The following is a 17,659-nucleotide window of genomic DNA, read 5'->3' as shown; positions in this document are numbered from 1 at the left end:
GTCGCCCGTGCGGGCCCCTGAGCGTGTACCGAGGAGGGGGCTTCCCGTGTGTGCGGTGGAGTGGGTGCAGAGTGGCTGTGAGCTGAGGAGAGTGTGTGGGGTGTGGAGGCGGGGGGGTGTGTGGGGAAGGGGGGGTGAGAGGAGCGGGTGTACAGCGGGTGTAGCTTGTGCGTGGATGAGGGACCGAGTGCATCTTCAATAAGTTCACAGACAGCATCAAGTTGGGTGGGAGTGCCGCCCTGCCTGAGGGTAGGAAGGCTCTACAGAGGGGTCTGGACAGGCTGGATGGATGGCACAAGGCCAGTGGTGTGAGGTTTACCAAGGCCAAGTGCCAGGTGAACCACGGGGTCACACCAACCCCGTGAACGCTCCAGGCTGGGACAAGAATGGCTGGAGAGCTACGGCGGAAAAAGACCCGGGAGTGTTGGTCAACAGCTGGGTGGATATGAGCCAGCAGTGTGCCCAGGTGGCCAAGAAGGCCAACAGCATCCTGGCCTGTGTCAGGAACAGTGTGGCCAGCAGGAATGGGTCAGGGGTGGTCCCCCTGTACTGGGGACTTGTGAGGCCCCACCTCGAGGGCTGGGTCCACTTTTGGGCCCCTTACAACAAGAAACACCTTGAGGGGCTGGAGCGAGTCCAGAGAAGGGCAATAGAGCTGGTGAGGGGTCTGGAGAATAAGTCTTGTGAGGAGAGGCTGAGGGAGCTGGGGGTGTTCAGCCTGGAGAAAAGGAGGCTGAGGGGAGACCTTCTGGCTCTCTCCAACTCCCTGAAAGGAGGGTGTAGCCAGGGGGGGTCGGTCTCTTCTCTCAAGGAACAGGCAATGGGACAAGAGGAAACGGACTCAATTGTCACCAGGGGAGGCTTAGGATGGGCATTGGGAACGATTTCTTCCTGGAAAAGGTTGTGAAGCCTTGGAAGAAGCTGCACAGGGCAGTGGTGGAGTCTCCACCCCTGGAGGAATTTAAAAGCTGGGCAGATGTGGTGCCGAGGGACAGGGGTTAGTTTTGGGCTTGGCAGTGTTGGGTTAATGGTTGGACTTGATGATCTTAAAGGTCCCTTCTGACCCAGACAATTCAATGGTTCTGTGTGTAGTGTGGGAGGGTGTATCTGGAAGGCGTTGTGGATTGTACAAAGGTCGGGGGTGCTGTGTGTGGAGATGCTCCAAGGACTGGCTGGACTAGATGGTCTTTAAAGATCCCTTCCAACCCAAACTATTCTGTAATTCGATGATTCTGTTTTGCCAGTTTGACAGGGAAGGTTTGGGGAAAAGCCTCAGTCGGGTGTCGGGGGGGAGCTCTGCACAGATGGAGGAAGAGCGCTGTTGCAGAGAAGGATCCCGGGGAGGAGGAGGAGGTCTGTTTTCTGGACCTTTACCGACGTGAGGAGCCTGGGTTTGGTTTGTGGGAAGCCAGTGTAGCCGGAGCAAGGTGGTGAATGAGGAATGCTGCGTGGCGTGTCGCACGTGCAGAGCTGTGGGGTGTGGATGTAAACGTGGAAAGGGGTGGCTGGCAGCTTACACTGAGTTTTGAAAGCCTTAGAGAGCTGCGATACCTGAGTGGGCTGGGCTTGGGACTGCAGGTGTTTCTCTAACCCTTTGGGGAAAACGTGTGAGTTTGGGAGAGGAAGCGCTGTTAGCCTGACCGCTAAAAGTGTGGGTGAGTGAGGTGAATGCTGCTGTGAAGCAGCCAAAGATCTGGAGCCGGGGGGACCATTTTTCGCAATGAAAACTGCAGATGAGGATTTTTTCGTAGGGAAGCCCTGTTTTGCAATGAGCTTTGGGAATGCTCCAGAGGAAGTTTTTAGGGTGGCGGATACCAACTCGTTCTGCTTCCCAGGGGGATACGCAATGGAGGTTACTGAGGTTGGCATCAACGGTTAAATCGAGGGGTAGCAGCGGGACATTGTGCCAAGGAGAGTGCGTCAGGAGAGTCAGGCTGGCAGCGAGACCCGCTGGGCACGGGGACAATTTTCCAGTGGGAAGTGGTGGAACAGTTATCGGGAGGGGAACTGAAAGCTGCACTGGCTGCTGTCAGCCTGGTGCTGGGTCACTGGGGAGATGAGTATTTATTTACAGGAACATTTGCAGGCCACAGTCATAAGCCAGACTCCTCCTGCGTTAGATGCTGTTCAAAAAGAGTAATAGGAAATAATTCTCTGTCCTGCTGCCCTTGGCGTGTCTTCTGTTTTTTCACTTTTTTGGCTCTGAGCGAAGCAGGCAGACTGCTTACCTTGACATTGTTCCGAATAGACCACATTGGACTAACACCAGTCTTTCTCCAGCTCTCTAGACAGCACAATGACTTCCATGCTGAGCCACGCCATCAGAAACCTCCCTGCTTCCTCAGCATGGGCTCCCAGGCTCCGTAAGTATCTTTACGTTTATTAAAAGCTTGAATTGGTAGGTCATAAAGTTCTGGTTTAAGTGTTGGGTTTGGAATGGCTGCTTGTACCTGAGTCTCTGTTCCATTGTCACCCTAAAAAAGATCAGTGGGTTTTTTTTTTATGTTTAAATAACTAATTCCATTGTTTATCCCTTCCCATGTCAGGTGTGGGAGAAATCTTGTGTTAACGGGTAACGTGAACTGTGTTCATAAAAATAACAGAGTAAACTAAAAAAATATCTCACAGATGTTCAGGTGCAGTTTTCTTACTATGACATTATCTTATTTTTTTTTTAACAGTTCTTACTGAAATGAGAAATGTTTTTAACATTTCAGGTTTGATAAATCCTACTATTTCATGTCTTGTTTTTCAGTTGCTCGCTCGCTCAGCTGCTCTTCGCAGTTACAAGCCGCAGGTAAAGTTGAAAACTCCGTGAATCTCAGTGGGTCTGTGCTGGAGAAGACTCTTTTTGAAGCTGCCTCCCTTTTCCAGAGTTTTGTTTTACACAAATCTCAGAAATACCGCGCAGACAGCCTTAGTTCCAGAAAGCTACCAACAGATAAAACTGCAGGGAAACCGCTGGTCGCAGCAGAGTCCTCTCAACCTCTGAGTGTCCCTCGCTCCCAGCAGCTCTGCCCAGCCCAGAGCTCACGTCCCGCTGTCACCTGATAGATTGCTATTTCTAGAATCTAAACACAGAGCTTGGGGTTTTTAAGCTGTTGGGGCCTAACCAGAAGGGAGGGGACTGTCCCTGGCAAGGAGAAGCTTGTGGAATTAGCCTTGAAGTCTGGTGAGACCAGTAAGAGGCTCAGGTCTCGGTGGAGTGGTTGAGCACGCCCCGTTCTGGGGGTTATTAGCTGGGATCAGGCCTTCTGGGTTTCATCTGGGGGGGTTGCTCAGGTGACCGTAATGCTGTGAGCTGCCTGGGTTTTGGAAACAGCAGCTCCCCCTTGGTTTTGTGCAGAGGACATTGTGTAACTGGGGCTTCACCCCATAACTTGCTCCAGTACAGTATTTAGCTGGAGTTAATCTGCTTTTACGGGTCTTTGTCCTTTTCTAGCTTGTGAAAAGCTGCCCCATGCTGCTGGAGATGCTCATTAAGATTTGCAGGCCTGATTGCTTTAGGGAATTCTCATTGAACTGTTAATCCTCACTCCAGGAGGGCTCTGACAGGGGCCTGTTGAATGCTACTGTATCATGACGTGCTTTGTCTTGAACTCGAGATGCTCAGACACCTTACAGAGAAGGAGCAAGTTACCCACAGCAACTGTGTGCACTCCTCTTGCTCCTGCTTTCCCATGGGAGTGCACCTCACTTGACTTCTTGAACTGTGTTTTAATTTCCCTTGAGTTATCTCACCTTTGCTGCGCAGTAAGAGCGCGTATTTAGGCAGTCACTGCGGGAGGTGGATTGCTGTTTGCAGTCCCTGCTGCCCCCCAGGTGAGAGATCTTACTCAGGCTTTGAATTTGGGCTCTCTCATTCATGTTGGAAGCTGTGCAGCATCTGTAGAGGTTCCTGCAGTAACTGCTAAGAGTTATGTGTCTTTGTGCCTCAGCGTGGCTGTAGATGAATCTCTCTGCTGATGGGGGATGTACTGAGTTGTTAAGTAATTTTTTCAGACCAGATAATTAGCCAGACAGATACAAGATGACAGCTCAGGTGTCCTCCCTACTCTGCTTTTGACTTACGCACCAAAAGAAACCAATTTCTCTAGCTTTCTAGTGTTTTTTACAGTCTGACTTGAATCTTGCTGGTGTTTCTGTTAACTTCTCTTCTCTCTCAGCAGTCCAGCCTAAGACTAAGAAGACCTTGGCCAAAAGTGGTGTGAAGAATATCGTTGTGGTAGAGGGTGTCCGTATTCCGTTCTTGCAGTCCGGCACCTCGTAAGTATAAAATTAAATCCAGGCTGACTTGGGCAATAGTAGAAGCTTTCGGTGAAAAAAGTTGGCTTACTGGTTCCTTTTCATGTGGTTATTCTTAACCTAAAAGTACTGAAGCAGCAATGAGTTGGGCTGCTAGAGAGTTCCAGCTTACCTAAGGAAAAAATGAGGTTTGAAGAAGATTGCCTGTGGATACGAATTCTGAGAGGAACGAGGATTTATGCTGCACGTCTGGAGGAGCTGGTGGTGGATCTGGAGCAGATAAAGTGACAAATTTACAGAATTAGCAGGAGAGGCACAGAGAATCTGCTCCAGGCACTCCTTGCTAGACTGTTACGCCACCATTCACAGCTGAATTAGGAGCAGACCTAACTCCTAATTAGGATGGGTTATTCTTTCACTGCTGCTTTTTAGGTAGGGTGATTGTGTGCTGACCTGTACACACGTAGTCTTCACAACCTGGGGTATGAAACGTTTGATTTTAAATGCAGTGGATTGTTTCTGGTGGGTCAGCAGTTCCTCGCTGCTGCGCGCTGACGGGGTTGAAGCAGATGTCTGGGTCACCTTCTGACACCCCTAAATCTCTGCCTCTCCTCTTTAACCTCCAGGTACGCGGATCTTATGCCACATGACTTAGCGAGGGCAGCACTGCAGTAAGTACATCCAATGCTAAAAGGGCCCAGAAAACTCATTAAACTGCTGGGGTCCCCGTGTTGGTGCAGTGGCTTCAGCAGATTTGGAAGCTGAGGCTCTAGTTTTGTCTCTGAAAGATCCAGGAGCTTCATTTTTCCTGGTCCATCACCGCTTTAGTAGGTGGGTTAAGTCTTAGGGTTTACAATTGGCTTGTGTTGAAGTGCATTGTTACACAGAGGTTGTGTTGTTGTCCTGCTTGATGAATTTTAATTACTTTGAGACCTGAGTGCACGTAGTTTTGCTAAACACAGAGCCCGCAGCTACTGTTGAGGTGAGCTCACAGTTCATGGGGGAAAAACACTCTGGGCAATTCAGAGAAAACTACGTGGTGACAAGAATAATGAGCTAATTCTGCCATCGTGCTCGTCCCTTCCATTCTGCAGGGGTTTGATAAAGCTGTAGGCCATCAGCAGCAGGTTTGTTTTGTGGAGAAGCTGGGCAGAGCGCTGTTGAAAAGAGAGAAGGCTTTACCCGGCGGGGAAAGTTCCTGGACATTGAGCAGGTTCTAGTGTGTTGCAGAAGAGAAGTTATTGATTGAGGTGCCTTTAGTTTCATTTTTATTTGGCACTTTGTGGCGCGTGAAGCTGCGTTTGAATCCCAGAGGCGTTGAATTGCTGCTGTGGGGTGTGTGTCCAGGTGTTCTGCCAAGTTGTGCAATATATTTTCTAATGAACTCTGAAAACACACTGCTTGTTTTCTGTGTGTCTTTACTGAAGGTTTTACGTGTTCCTACGCCAAAGGTGATGGGCTTTGTGTCTTTACTGAAGGTTTTACGTGTTCCTACACCTAAGGTGATGGGCTTTATCTCTTAAGGCCCTCTTCCTTTCATTTTGATGTCAGAATACTCCAAATCGGGGAAGATTGGCTTAGCGGTATGGTGTAGTGATGCTTATTGCCAGTGTTGGGTTGATGGTTGGACTCAATCTGGAAGGTCCCTTCCAACCTGGACAAGTCTATGATTCAAAGATAATAACAACCATTTTGGGCTCTTGGTAGTGTAGACTAGTTCCTTTTATGAAATGCTGTAATCATTTATAGTCATATTATCGCCACGATTATTTGCAGTCCGTAGTCAATTACGCTTTTCATGAAGTCCATACACACACAAAACTCTTCTGAACTGGGGGCAGAAGGTGTATCTCCGTTGCTGCCTTGTTCTCTTGGTGGAAAGAGGATGTCTGAGGACTTACAGGGTGCAAATTCTTGTTTGTTTTGCTCTGCTCCTTTAGGGGGTTGCTGAACCGGACCAGTGTCCCAAGGGATGTTGTGGATTACATCGTCTATGGCACAGTTATCCAGGAGGTGAAAACCAGCAATGTTGCCAGAGAGGTGGGTCACGTGCACCTGATTTCTGCCAAAAGTATGAAGGTGACATACACTTGCAAAAAAAAAAAAAAAAAAAAACCCAAAAAAAACCACAAAGGAAAAGGTTCATTTAAATGTGATTTGGGAGGATGAACTAGTTGTGCAGTATTGTCTGTGAAATAACTGTGTGGGGCTCTGCCTCCTGTTGAAGTCTGCCCTAGATCAAGTGTATTTTAGTGCTGCAAAACCTCTGCTTGATTCTTCCCTGAACTTAGGCTTTTGTTAACGATTGCTGATCGCTCTGGCTGCCAGCTGGACTGAAGTGCTGGCTCGTCTAAACTACTTGAGAGGACCAGAGCATACTTTGGTCGAATCCTGTGGTATTTATTTATTTCAGCTGACTGATCTGATGCAGCTTGTGAGTGGTTTGAAATGGAGGAGCTTCGCTGCCTCTTTTTTCTGCCAGGCAGAAAACACAATTCATTATACACAGAGAGAAGCTGCTCCCCTGCAGTAACGGTACAGAGGCGGCATGTGATTTTTCTATAATCTGTGTTGTTCTCTGGGACCAGGCAAAAGCATGACGTAACCTGGGCTGGAAAGACTTTGGAGGTTATGAGGTTCTCCAGTTCCACGGGTGGTTTTCAGCCTCGTAGATGCAAATACTTGCTTTGGTCACCTGCCAGTCAGCTGAGGCCGCAGTGTAATTTTAACTCGGGAACAACTGTTGAACTTTAAACTAGTTGGCCACGTCTCAGCTGGGGAAGGTCTTGCTGGGAGCCGTTTTCCTGTCGTGGGAGGCCCTTCTCAGCTGGGTCAAATGAAACTGCAGCTTTCTGCGCTGCAGGAAACGTTGTCTCTTCCACGTAAAGCAAATCCTGGCACCTCGTACTGAGGGGTCTGAATAATTCCTTTCATGTGCCGCCTTTGCCTGTATGTGAAGCAAAGTTGATGTCAAGTAGTTGAAATGGTGAGGTATGTGATTAGTTAGATTAGTAGAGTGTCCCCCTTCATTAATGGGGCCCACTATCCATAACGTGACCGAGAGCCCTGGAGCCATCTCCTGTTTCCAGAGGCTGGGGAGAGGGGATGAGCTGCTGCATTAATTGCCCAGATGGAAACTTGACGTACTTGTTTTCAGCTTGCTCTGCAGATGGTGGCTCTGACCCCGTGGAGCAAAAGGCGTAGGTGTTTCAACAGTCACTCTTTGTTGCTCACAGGCTGCCTTGGGAGCGGGTTTCTCTGACAAAACTCCAGCCCATACAGTCACCATGGCTTGCATTTCCTCAAACCAGGCCATGACCACAGGTATGTTGGCTGGGAAGGGCACGCCGTGGGTTTGGGTTTAGCAACTCCCCTAAATCCCATCCCTCGTCTAACGTGCACTGCTTAGGGAATACAAGTAGGCATCTGAAGGAATTCTGGAATGGAAGGGAAGTTTTTGAACCAGCAAAATATAATACAATATGCTGTAGGCCGGCAGCTGCTCACCCTTTGCATTCAGGGATAGTCTCTCCTCAGTGTCCCTATTACCTTGGGAAGAAAAAGCTATGTCACATTAAGGAAGTTGCCGCCTTTCAGGCTACTTTAATCTTTGTTTTAGCCTAAATGGAGAAAAATAACTGAGACCTGGTTATTACAGAATCACAGAATCTTCTAGGTTGGAAGGGACCTTAAAGATCATCTTGTCCAACCATCAACCTAACTGACAAAAATAGACACCCACACAACAAACAAGGAGCATCACCATCACTAACCCATACCTCCCAGCACTACATCAACCCGTCTTTTGAACACCTCCAGGGATGGGGCCTCAACCCCCTCCCTGGGCAGCCCATTCCAAGGGCTGAGAACCCTTTCAGTGAAAAATTTTTTCCTAATATCCAGCCTGAACCTACCCTGGTGCAACTTGAGGCCATTTCCTCTCATCCTGTCCTGAATCCCTGGGGATATTCTTCTTGCAGCCGCTGTGTGTGACAAAGAGAAGTGGAAGTTAGAAAACTTGTGTAATTCAGAAAATGCTTCATCTGCTCGGCCTCTGTTGAGCCTGTGCTGCGTGACTCTGGCTTTAGAGGCTTGGGAAGGAAACAAAACGTGGTAGTGTCTTGTGATGGGGTCAGTGTTGAAGGCTTCGGGTCAGTGTTGAAGGCCTCTCCCCCAGCTCTGACAGGAACTCTCTGGTCCCGCAGGCGTGGGCATGATCGCGGCCGGGCAGTGCGACGTGGTGGTGGCGGGGGGGGTGGAGCTGATGTCGGACGTCCCCATTCGGCACAGCAGGAAGATGAGGAAGACCATGCTCACCCTTAACCGAGCCAAGACCTTGGGCCAAAAGCTCTCCCTGATTTCCAAAATCCGCCCTGACTACTTTGCTCCAGAGGTAATTTATATTATTTTTTTTTTTTCAGGCATTTAGATGTTTAAGCTAAACTGTTGTACAAAGAGATGTCAAACAGGTTGGCTTAAGTAACTTTTTTAGCCTCAACGGAGAGGATTTAAAAAGGGAGAGCTGGCTGCCTGGGGCTTGCTCTTATTGGATCCCTGTCCTGTGCTTTCGGTTAAAAATGCAGTTGATTAATGCATCTCACAGCAGTCGTGACTCTGCTTTGTTTTCTTACACGTTAGTCTTTGGTAAACCTAATTTATTTCCAAACCTCCCTCTCCTCCTGCAACTCCTGGACAAACTCTGCTGGAGGCTACAAAGTAGTAGCTTTTTTTCCCCATCAATATAGAACTTACACAAGGGCCCTAAAGGCTCGGGGGAATTTTTGTTTCTTGAATAATAGAAGTAACGTGCTCAGTATCAGAGAGGAGCATCCTCAGTATATCAGCGTAATTCGTTTTTTTGATTAATGCATCTTAAATACACCTGATGATTATTGCTCCTGGGTGCATCCTGCTGGGTGCTGGATGTTTTCGGCTCCCAGAATCAGCGGTTGCTGGTTAAGGCCAGGATCCTGCTGCAGAGGGAGCCACTGCTCTGTCCTGGAGGTCATGAGAGGAGAATTAGGACATGGTGGAGACGGGAGAGAAAAGGACTTCCCTCCTTGACCCCCACCCAGCTTTTCCCAAGCAAACCATGTGTCCCTGCCACTGCTGGCTGCCTCTCCTCCAGCGGAGGTGACATCCAAAGCCCAAACAAAGCAGGAAAATCGTAGATTTAAATGCATGTGGGGATTTCCCCAGTGCTGCTGGTAGAAGAGCTGAGTGGAAATCACTTGCTGCCTCTGGTTTTGTGTGAGGAAGGATTTGACCAGGAGTTGTAAGGTCCCAGAACGATGTTGTTTCACCCTGGCATGAAGAGTCGAGTCACCCTTCCCGGGGTAGTCCTTGGTGAAATGCACGGGGGGGTAGGGTAAAGCCCTGTCTGTGTGTTTCGTAGCTCCCAGCTGTGGCAGAGTTCTCCACCAGTGAGACCATGGGGCACTCGGCCGATCGTTTGGCCGCCGCCTTCGCCGTGTCCCGTTTGGAGCAGGATGAGTACGCGCTGCGCTCGCACACGCTCGCCAAGAAAGCCCAGGATGGCGGCTTGCTGCTCGACGTGGTGCCCTTCAAAGTGCCAGGTAAAAGCACGTGTGTTCACTAAAGGGCACACTAGTTCAAGAAAGAAATAGTTTATTTAGAAAAGGAAGGGGAACAGATTCATAATGTTCTGTGTATTGGATACACAGGGTTTTAACTCTCTGAAAGGCTGCCTGTTTCTCCCTGGGAAGCTACTGACACGGGAGCATGTTTTTAAACTCTTATTTCTAAATATAGAATCATAGAATTGCCCAGGTTGGGAGGGACCTTTCAGATAATGGAGTCCAACCATCACCCCAACACTGACAAACCCCCCACTGACCCATGTCCCTCAGCACCACGTCTGCCCGGCTTTGAAATCCCCCCAGGGATGGGGACTCCACCACTGCCCTGGGCAGCCTCTGCCAAGGATTGACAACCCTTTCCATGAAGAAATTTTCCCCAATATCCATCCTAAACCTCCCTTGGCAATCCTTGAGGCCGTTTCCTCTTGTCCCATCACCTGTTCCTCAAAACTTGGCCCATAAGTGTGTCCTGATTTAGGCCCAATTCTCCAGTTTAGGCTTTATAATCTGAATTTAAATTCTTTTATCAACTGGGTTGTTTTCCGTGTGGTGTTTTTTCTTACACTAAATAGATTGCAGTGCTTCATTTTTGCAGTCCTCACAGAGAAAGTAACATGGCTTCAATTTTGAAGTGCTGTTTTTTAGCTGCTTTAAATACCCTGTTGCCATGAACGGATTTTCCCTTTTTTCCTCCTCCCATTTGTCGTAAAAAGCACAACTTTCTCATTTTCTATCTTTTCCCCCTGGACTCCTCATGTGTAAATTCATGTATGTTGCTGGCTTTGGTAGTTTAAATATGCTTTTTTCTCATCAACAGGCAAAGAGACTGTCACCAAAGATAACGGGATCCGTCCCTCCTCGATAGAGCAGATGGGGAAGCTGAAGCCAGCTTTTGTCAAGCCCTTTGGGACCGTCACAGCTGCCAACTCCTCCTTCCTGGTAATGCCTCCTCCCGGTGCTGGGAGCCAGGGGGGGACAACCCCCCCACAGGGACCTGAATCAAGTGGGGAATATCTGTGAGAATGAGTTGTCTCCTTTCCTAATATCCCCCGCTTTGGGATTTTTCAAGGGTGACATTGAGGTGTATCATAATCTGGACAACCTGGGTACTGGGTTGTTTCATTGGAAAATTAGAACTAATTTCAAAGACCCTGGAGTTTTGGTCTCTCTCACCCGTTTGCTTTTCTGTAGCTGCCTCATGAGGGTCCATCATCCAAAGGCATGTCTTGAAATTCTGTCCAGGATGGGGCTGATTTCTCCAGCACATCTGCAATGGGCTGCCTTCTGTGTGTGAGGACAGCTCTTTCTCTCTTTTTAGTGCTTTTACAGGAAGCTTTTTGAGATTCTGAAGCATAAATAGCCCCAGTCCCTGAGACTCAGGAGAAGGCAGTTGCCTCCTGCAGAGGGCTCAGGGTGACTCTCCTGTTCCTGACAAGTTCTGCTGCATTTAAAAGGCTGTTTGTGACGAGAGCTTCAAAGGAAGCAAGTAACTACTGCTGGGGCAGTGCAGCAGCAGTGATATTTGCTCCTTAGTGTTCTTGGGGACTCAGAAGCTGGGAACGCCACAGCCGTGGTGTTGGGAGCAGTTGGAATGCTGTTGGTGTGCTGTCCGTGGCAGATCTGTAGGCCAGCTTGGGCTCTTGTCCCAGAAATGATCATGTGCTGGGACCATGATGTTCATGGTGAGCCTGTGACTTAACCATCCCAGAATTATCATCAGTTTGGGGATGGGGCTGAGCAGACGGATGAGTTTTTGGGGTGAAGCTTGTCCTCAGGACTGGCAGGGCAGTTTGGGACCCCTGTCCCATTTGAAACTAGGGGCACTTGTGGGTCTGGACCATAAGGAAGGGCTTCGGCAGTGTGTGTGCTACCTTCATTTGGAGATCATCCATCCTTCAGCTCCGTCACAGCCTTGTTCTTTGTCCCGTATCGTATGGGGAAGTCCTGGGAGCTGTGGTCAGATCCCTCTCTTGCCAGCAGGAGGGCTCTAGGGTCGGTTTTGTGCTTGGGGCATCTTGCTCTTCAGGCCTGACCTCCCTGTGTTTGTCTGCCCCTTTCAGACAGATGGTGCTTCAGCAATTCTGCTCATGTCCGAGGAGAAGGCGCTGGCCATGGGGTACAAACCAAAGGCCTACCTAAGGTAAAAAGAGCCTGTGTGGCCTCCAAAGTCTGCTCTCGCTTCCTTCTGCTCCTCTTCCTCTTACTAATAGCATTTCTCCCCTGCAGGGACTTTGTGTACGTGTCCCAGGATCCAAAGGACCAGCTGCTGCTGGGGTAGGTGGTGGTGTCAGAGCATCCCCTGAGAGTCTGTACGAGCACAGCAGCCTTTTGTGCCATGAGATGTTGGTTTTTTGGGGGGGAAGTCTCTCAGGAGATACTCCACCTCTTTGGGCCTTCTGGCATTGGTGTGAGAGCTGATGTGACTCAGGAGGGGGTGGCAGAAATACCCTGCTCTGCTGGGGGGCACCTCGGCGTGTCGGTACCGCAGTGGTTACCTGGGGTGGGTTGCAGCTGGAGTGGGACAAACAGGGAGCCAGGAGCCCTGGAGAGAAGGGATGTGACGTGGGTCACTGTGGGAAAAGGGGATGGTGATGTGAGGAGAGAGAATCATGCCAGGTTTCTGTTTGTTGACTCTTGTTCAGTCCAACGTACGCGACTCCCAAAGTGCTGGAGAAGGCTGGGCTCACCATGGCCGACATCGACGTGTTTGAGTTTCACGAAGCCTTTGCTGTGAGTACTCTGAACCCTAACATGGCTCCAGCTGCCAAATCCCATTCTGTAGGCATCTGTTCTATGTTGGTAAAACTTTGGCTGAGTGTAGTAATTCTACATTTATGTCTATAGATGCTGAGTGTAGTAATTCTACATTTATGTCTATGTCTATAGATAAGTACTGTATATATTTTATATATATACCTGGTCTGGTGGGAGGTGTCCCTGCCCAGGGCAGGGGTTTGGAGCTAGATAATCATAAAAGTCCCTTCCAACCCAAACCATTCTATGACACAACATTTTTTACATTAACACAGCCCATGCTAAGGGTGACTTATTTTACTTAAATCACCAAAGGGATACAGAATATTCTAAAATAATACATAAAAAACCAGTCTTGCTTTCCCAAGACCCTTGTATGAAAGAAACCACTTCTGCACGTCACCTACTGATTGGCTTGAGGATGTATGAGGAGGCCTGTTAATTGGACAGCTTTGTTTTTGAGCTAAGATTGAGCTAACAGTGATTAACGGGGCTGATCCTGGAAGATGCTGGTTTTCAGTTGGCTGTACTCGATCCGGGGCTGTAGCTCGTCTCAGGGTATTTCCTGTTTGCCAGGAGAAAATAGCAAGTCCCTCAAAATCTGCCATTTCCTTGCTAACTTTGCCTTCCTCTCCCTTCCAGGGGCAGATCCTGGCTAACCTGAAAGCCATGGATTCGGACTGGTTTGCACAAAACTACATGGGCAGGAAGTCGAAGGTAAGACAGGGCCAGGGTGGTTCTGTCCTTGGTGTAACTCCGGGATTGACTGAATTCCCCGTTGCAGCAGGGGACAGCAGTGCTGCCAGGCAGGCCTTGTGCCTGTTCTGTGAGGAGCAGCAGTGCTTCTGAGCCCTGGGTTAGCAAATCCCATAGCACCTCTCCTATGGAGACAGGCTGAGGGAGCTGGGATTGTTCAGCCTGGAGAAGAGAAGGCTCCGGGGAGACCTTATAGCAGCCTTTCAATACCTGAAGGGGGCCTATAGAAGAGCTGGAGAAGGACTCTTTGCCAGGAAGGGTAATGATAGGACAAGGGGAAACAGTTTTAAATTGGAAGAAAAAAGATTCAGATTAGATCTCAGGAAGAAATTTTTTACTCTGAGGGTGGTGAGACACTGGAACAGGTTGCCCAGGGAAGTTGTGGCTGCCCCATCCCTGGAGGGGTTCAAGGCCAGGCTGGATGGGGCTTTGAGCAACCTGCTCTAGTGGGAGGTGTCCCTGCCCAGGGCAGGGGGGTTGGAACTCGATGATCTTTGAGGTCCCTTCCAACCCAAACCATTCTGTGATTCATTCTATGATTCTATGAGTGGTTTCTTCGGGAGCGATTCCATTCCCATTTGTCAGTAGGAGGTGGAGATTTAGTGCCATAACAGTAATTACTGCAGAGAAGGGAGTTAAAAACAGCGGGAGGGCTTCAGCCCTTCTGCTTTCTAACAGCAGGGGGGATACCTGCCTGACTGCAGGGGGAGCAGGAAAGGTGTTTATGTGGTTTTGTGCTGTTTTGCACCATTTTGTGCTGTCATCGGGCACTTGTAGGTGCCAGGGAACACCTTACAGTGGCCCAGGGGGGTCTGGTGGTGTCAGTCTCCTTCCAGACAGATGACAGACACGTGTCCCTCTGTGTGTCCTTGCAGGTGGGAGCCCCTCCTCTGGAGAAGTTCAACACTTGGGGTGGCTCCCTCTCGCTGGGACACCCCTTTGGGGCCACTGGTTGCCGGCTGGTGATCACGGCTGCCCACAGGCTGAAGAAGGAGGGAGGACAATACGGGCTGGTGGCTGCCTGCGCTGCGGGAGGGCAGGTAAGGGTGCTGTGCTGTTCCCTCTGCAGAGGGGCAGGAATTGCATTTCTGCTGCTCTTGGTGCTGTGAAACCCTCCCTAGTTCCACCAGCTCTGGGGACACCTCTGAAGTCCTGTGGCACTGGGTGTTTGTGACTGTTTCAGTCAGCCCTGGGCAATGGTGCCTGCAGCCCATCGCTGCCTGTGTGATCCCAAAGGGGAGGGGAGATTTCTCCTGTGTTCTGGGGGTTTTGTTTGGTGACTCTCAAAGACTTCCCAAACTGGGACTTGTGGGTATTGTTTTTCCAATCTTAAGAAGAAAGAGTGGGGACACCTCTGAAGTCCCGTGGCACTGGGTGTTTGTGACTGTTTCAGTCAGCCCTGGGCAATGCAGCCCATTGCTGCCTGTGTGATCCCAAAGGGGAGGAGAGATTTCTCCTGTGTTCTGGGGGTTTTGTTTGGTGACTCTCAAAGACTTCCCAAACTGGGACTTGTGGGTATTGTTTTTCCAATCTTAAGAAGAAAGAGTTTGGGCCCCGGAGATGCTGGGAGGGCTGGAGCCCCTCTGCTGGGAGGGGGGGCTGAGAGAGTTGGGGGGGTCAGCCTGGAGAAGAGAAGGCTCCGGGGAGACCTTGGAGCCCCTGCCAGTCCCTCAAGAAGGGGGGCTCCAGGAAAGCTGGGGAGGGACTCTGGCTGAGGGAGGGGAGCCCTAGGAGGAGGGGGAAGGGTTGGACCCTGCAAGAGGGGAGATGGAGCTGAGCTGTGGGGAAGAACTTGTTTGGTGTGAGGGTGGTGAGAGCCTGGCCCAGGTTGGCCCGAGAAGCTGTGGCTGCCCCATCCCTGGAGGGGTTCAAGGGCAGGTTGGAGGGGGCTTGGAGCAACCTGGTGTGGTGGGAGGTGTCCCTGCCCAGGGCAGGGGGTGGCACTGGGGGGGCTTTGAAGTCCCTTCCCACCCAAACCATTCTGGTCTCTGTGCCTTGTCCAGCCTGAAGCTCATCTGTGCTGTCCCAAAGCCATCAAACCGCTGCCAGCTGAGTCCTCTTAGTGAATCTGCTCTGGATTTTCATCTCCCCTTTCAGTTTAAGAGGGTTGGCAGATGGGCATCTCCTGTTGAGTGTGTGTCTGGGATAATTAAGTCCTCCTTGTGACTGTTCTCTCTCTCTCCTTGCAGGGGCACGCGATGATAGTGGAGCTTTACCCTCAGTAAGGGGCCAAGGGACTGCTGAGAGCATATTCCTCCATCCTGTGCCTGGCGATGCCATTTCAATGCACTAATAAAAACAAACGTAATCCTTCTCGGGAAGGATTTCTGGTGGCCTTTGTAAATACCTTTTAGCTGGTAATTTTCAACTAATGAGCGCGCTCAGAGAAATATCCCACTGCCAGGAGAGTAGAAGTTAACGTGGCTCGTGGTCTCTCCAGGGTCCTTGTAACCTCACTGATTTCTACTCTAATTCCTCAATAATTACGGTTCCTCCCCTCTCCCCCCCCGGGGGAGAAGGATGGTTCTGAAGCTGTGTGTGGAGAATGAAGTCTGGAGATGAGGAGAAGGTGAAGAAGGTCGTGGGGCTGGGATGGAGTGAGCGTGTCCTCGGGGGGAGACAGAACCGCTTCCAGAGGCGGGTTCAGACCCGCTTCACCTGGTTCCTGAGGAGGGAGGTTGCTGCTCCGTGTCTGAGCTGCATCGCAATCAGCAAATTGCTTCTGGCCAATGAGTGTCGCTGCCGGTACCACAATAAATCAGGAAATGAAACGACCACTCTGGCTTTTTTTTCTTCCCCTCCCCTCGCGCCTGAGATGCGCTGGGGACGGTTTCCATGCGGTTTGTTGCAGGGGCTCTGTGCGTGCTCTGACGTGGCACTGGACATCTGCTTTCTGAAACCTGCCCAGAACCCAACAGCTCCTCCAAAAGCAGGCTCCAGAGGCTGCTTGGGTAACTCTGCTTCTCTCAGGCACCTTGGTTGGTGCGTGTTCAGCGTCTGGCACTTTGAAAACTGAAAAATAGGGGGGGCCTGGCGCTTGTGCGGAGCCAAGTCACTGATAAACTTCAGCTGTGCAGACTTTGGGGTCTGTACCCCAAGATTTTGGGAGTATGGACAGTTGTTCTTGCCCTTTGGGTCAATGCTGTGCGTTATTTTCTTCCCTCGGTGGTTTTGTTGTGCTGGTGGCTGGTGTTACTGGTCGGGGGGACGGAGCTGCTTCTGAAACAACCTGCTCCAACCCCTCTGAAGGCCTTTGTGGGGAGGAGGTGGCTTCTGCCACCCACCAGCTGCCAAGTGGCCCCGCCATTCGGGAGGTGACGCCCAGATAAGGGTGCGAAGGTGGGTGGTTCTTGTTTGCTTCCAGTTGGAAAATTGTGCAAGGATGGGAGCGTGGTGCAGGGAGGTGGCCACGGGGGCCAGTGGGAGCCGCCAGGGCCAGGGGAGGAGGAGCCTCTTGGATTTTCCTTGTGTGCAAAACAGCCCTTGGGTGGGAACGCGCTTTCCCTCCCAGCGGGTGGAAGTCTGGGAGTCTTTTAAGTGGCACCACGGCCATTGCCATTGTTCCCGGGTGTGACAGCCCTTTCCCAAGGCTGGGGGACTCCAGGTGACCCTGCTCTGTGGGACGGGTGGAGTTAAACCCTCTTTAATGTAACCCCACGCAACAAAAATGGGTAGCTGCTGCCTTTGTCCATGAGGCTGAGCCTGCTCCTCCTGCCTGCAGGGATGGATGGATGGATGGATGGATGGATGGGAGGGGGCACAAGCACCTCCCAGAGGGCTGTTGTGGCCATGCTGGGGGAAAAGCTGGGGCTGGGTTTTGCTGCAGGGACCAGGAGGAGTTGAAGCTTGTGGACTACTTGGTGCTGGTGCTTTGGGGCTGGGAGGCTGCTGGTGGTGCTCTGTGCCGGGAGGTGAGCTCACAGAATGTGCAGTATTTCCAGGGCTCAGGTGCACCTGTGGTGTCCTGGGAGCCCGGGGGCCCTGGTGGACCCTTCTGGCCTGAATGTGGTGCACCATTTGCACAGTTATTTCATAGAATCACAGAACTGTTTGGGTGGGAAGGGACCTTAAAGCCCCCCCAGTTCCATCCAGGGACACCTCCCACCACACCAGGTTGCTCCAAGCCCCCTCCAACCTGCCCTTGAACCCCTCCAGGGATGGGGCAGCCACAGCTTCTCGGGCCAACCTGGGCCAGGCTCTCACCACCCTCCCACCAAACAAGTTCTTCCCCACAGCTCAGCTCCATCTCCCCTCTTGCAGGGTCCAACCCTTCCCCCTCCTCCTAGGGCTCCCCTCCCTCATCC

At 50.8% G+C, this 17,659-nt stretch overlaps 1 protein-coding gene across 2 annotated transcripts; it reads left to right on the top strand.

Moving 5' to 3' along the window:
• The first annotated feature begins 2,039 nt into the window (after positions 1–2,039).
• On the top strand, positions 2,040–16,130 carry HADHB (hydroxyacyl-CoA dehydrogenase/3-ketoacyl-CoA thiolase/enoyl-CoA hydratase (trifunctional protein), beta subunit). 2 transcript variants are annotated; one of them, XM_014937554.1, is made up of 15 exons: positions 2,040–2,363; positions 2,756–2,797; positions 4,170–4,266; positions 4,872–4,916; positions 6,186–6,285; positions 7,482–7,569; positions 8,451–8,638; positions 9,641–9,821; positions 10,663–10,784; positions 11,906–11,985; positions 12,072–12,119; positions 12,488–12,575; positions 13,242–13,316; positions 14,231–14,395; positions 15,545–16,130. In XM_014937554.1, the coding sequence occupies exons 1-15, from the start codon at positions 2,297–2,299 to the stop codon at positions 15,578–15,580; spliced, it is 1,422 nt and encodes a 473-aa protein (XP_014793040.1). In that variant the 5' UTR covers positions 2,040–2,296; the 3' UTR covers positions 15,581–16,130. The 2 variants fall into 2 exon arrangements, with proteins under 2 accessions (XP_014793040.1, XP_014793039.1); XM_014937553.1 differs by having other exon boundaries at positions 2,041–2,363; positions 4,167–4,266.
• Positions 16,131–17,659: the final 1,529 nt, after the last annotated feature.

This window comes from Calidris pugnax, unplaced genomic scaffold (assembly GCF_001431845.1).
Source record: "Calidris pugnax isolate Ruff unplaced genomic scaffold, ASM143184v1 scaffold85, whole genome shotgun sequence".
Lineage (NCBI taxonomy): Eukaryota > Metazoa > Chordata > Aves > Charadriiformes > Scolopacidae > Calidris > Calidris pugnax.
The sequence above is the reverse complement of the archived record's forward strand: the minus strand, read 5'-3'. Positions and strand labels throughout refer to the sequence as shown.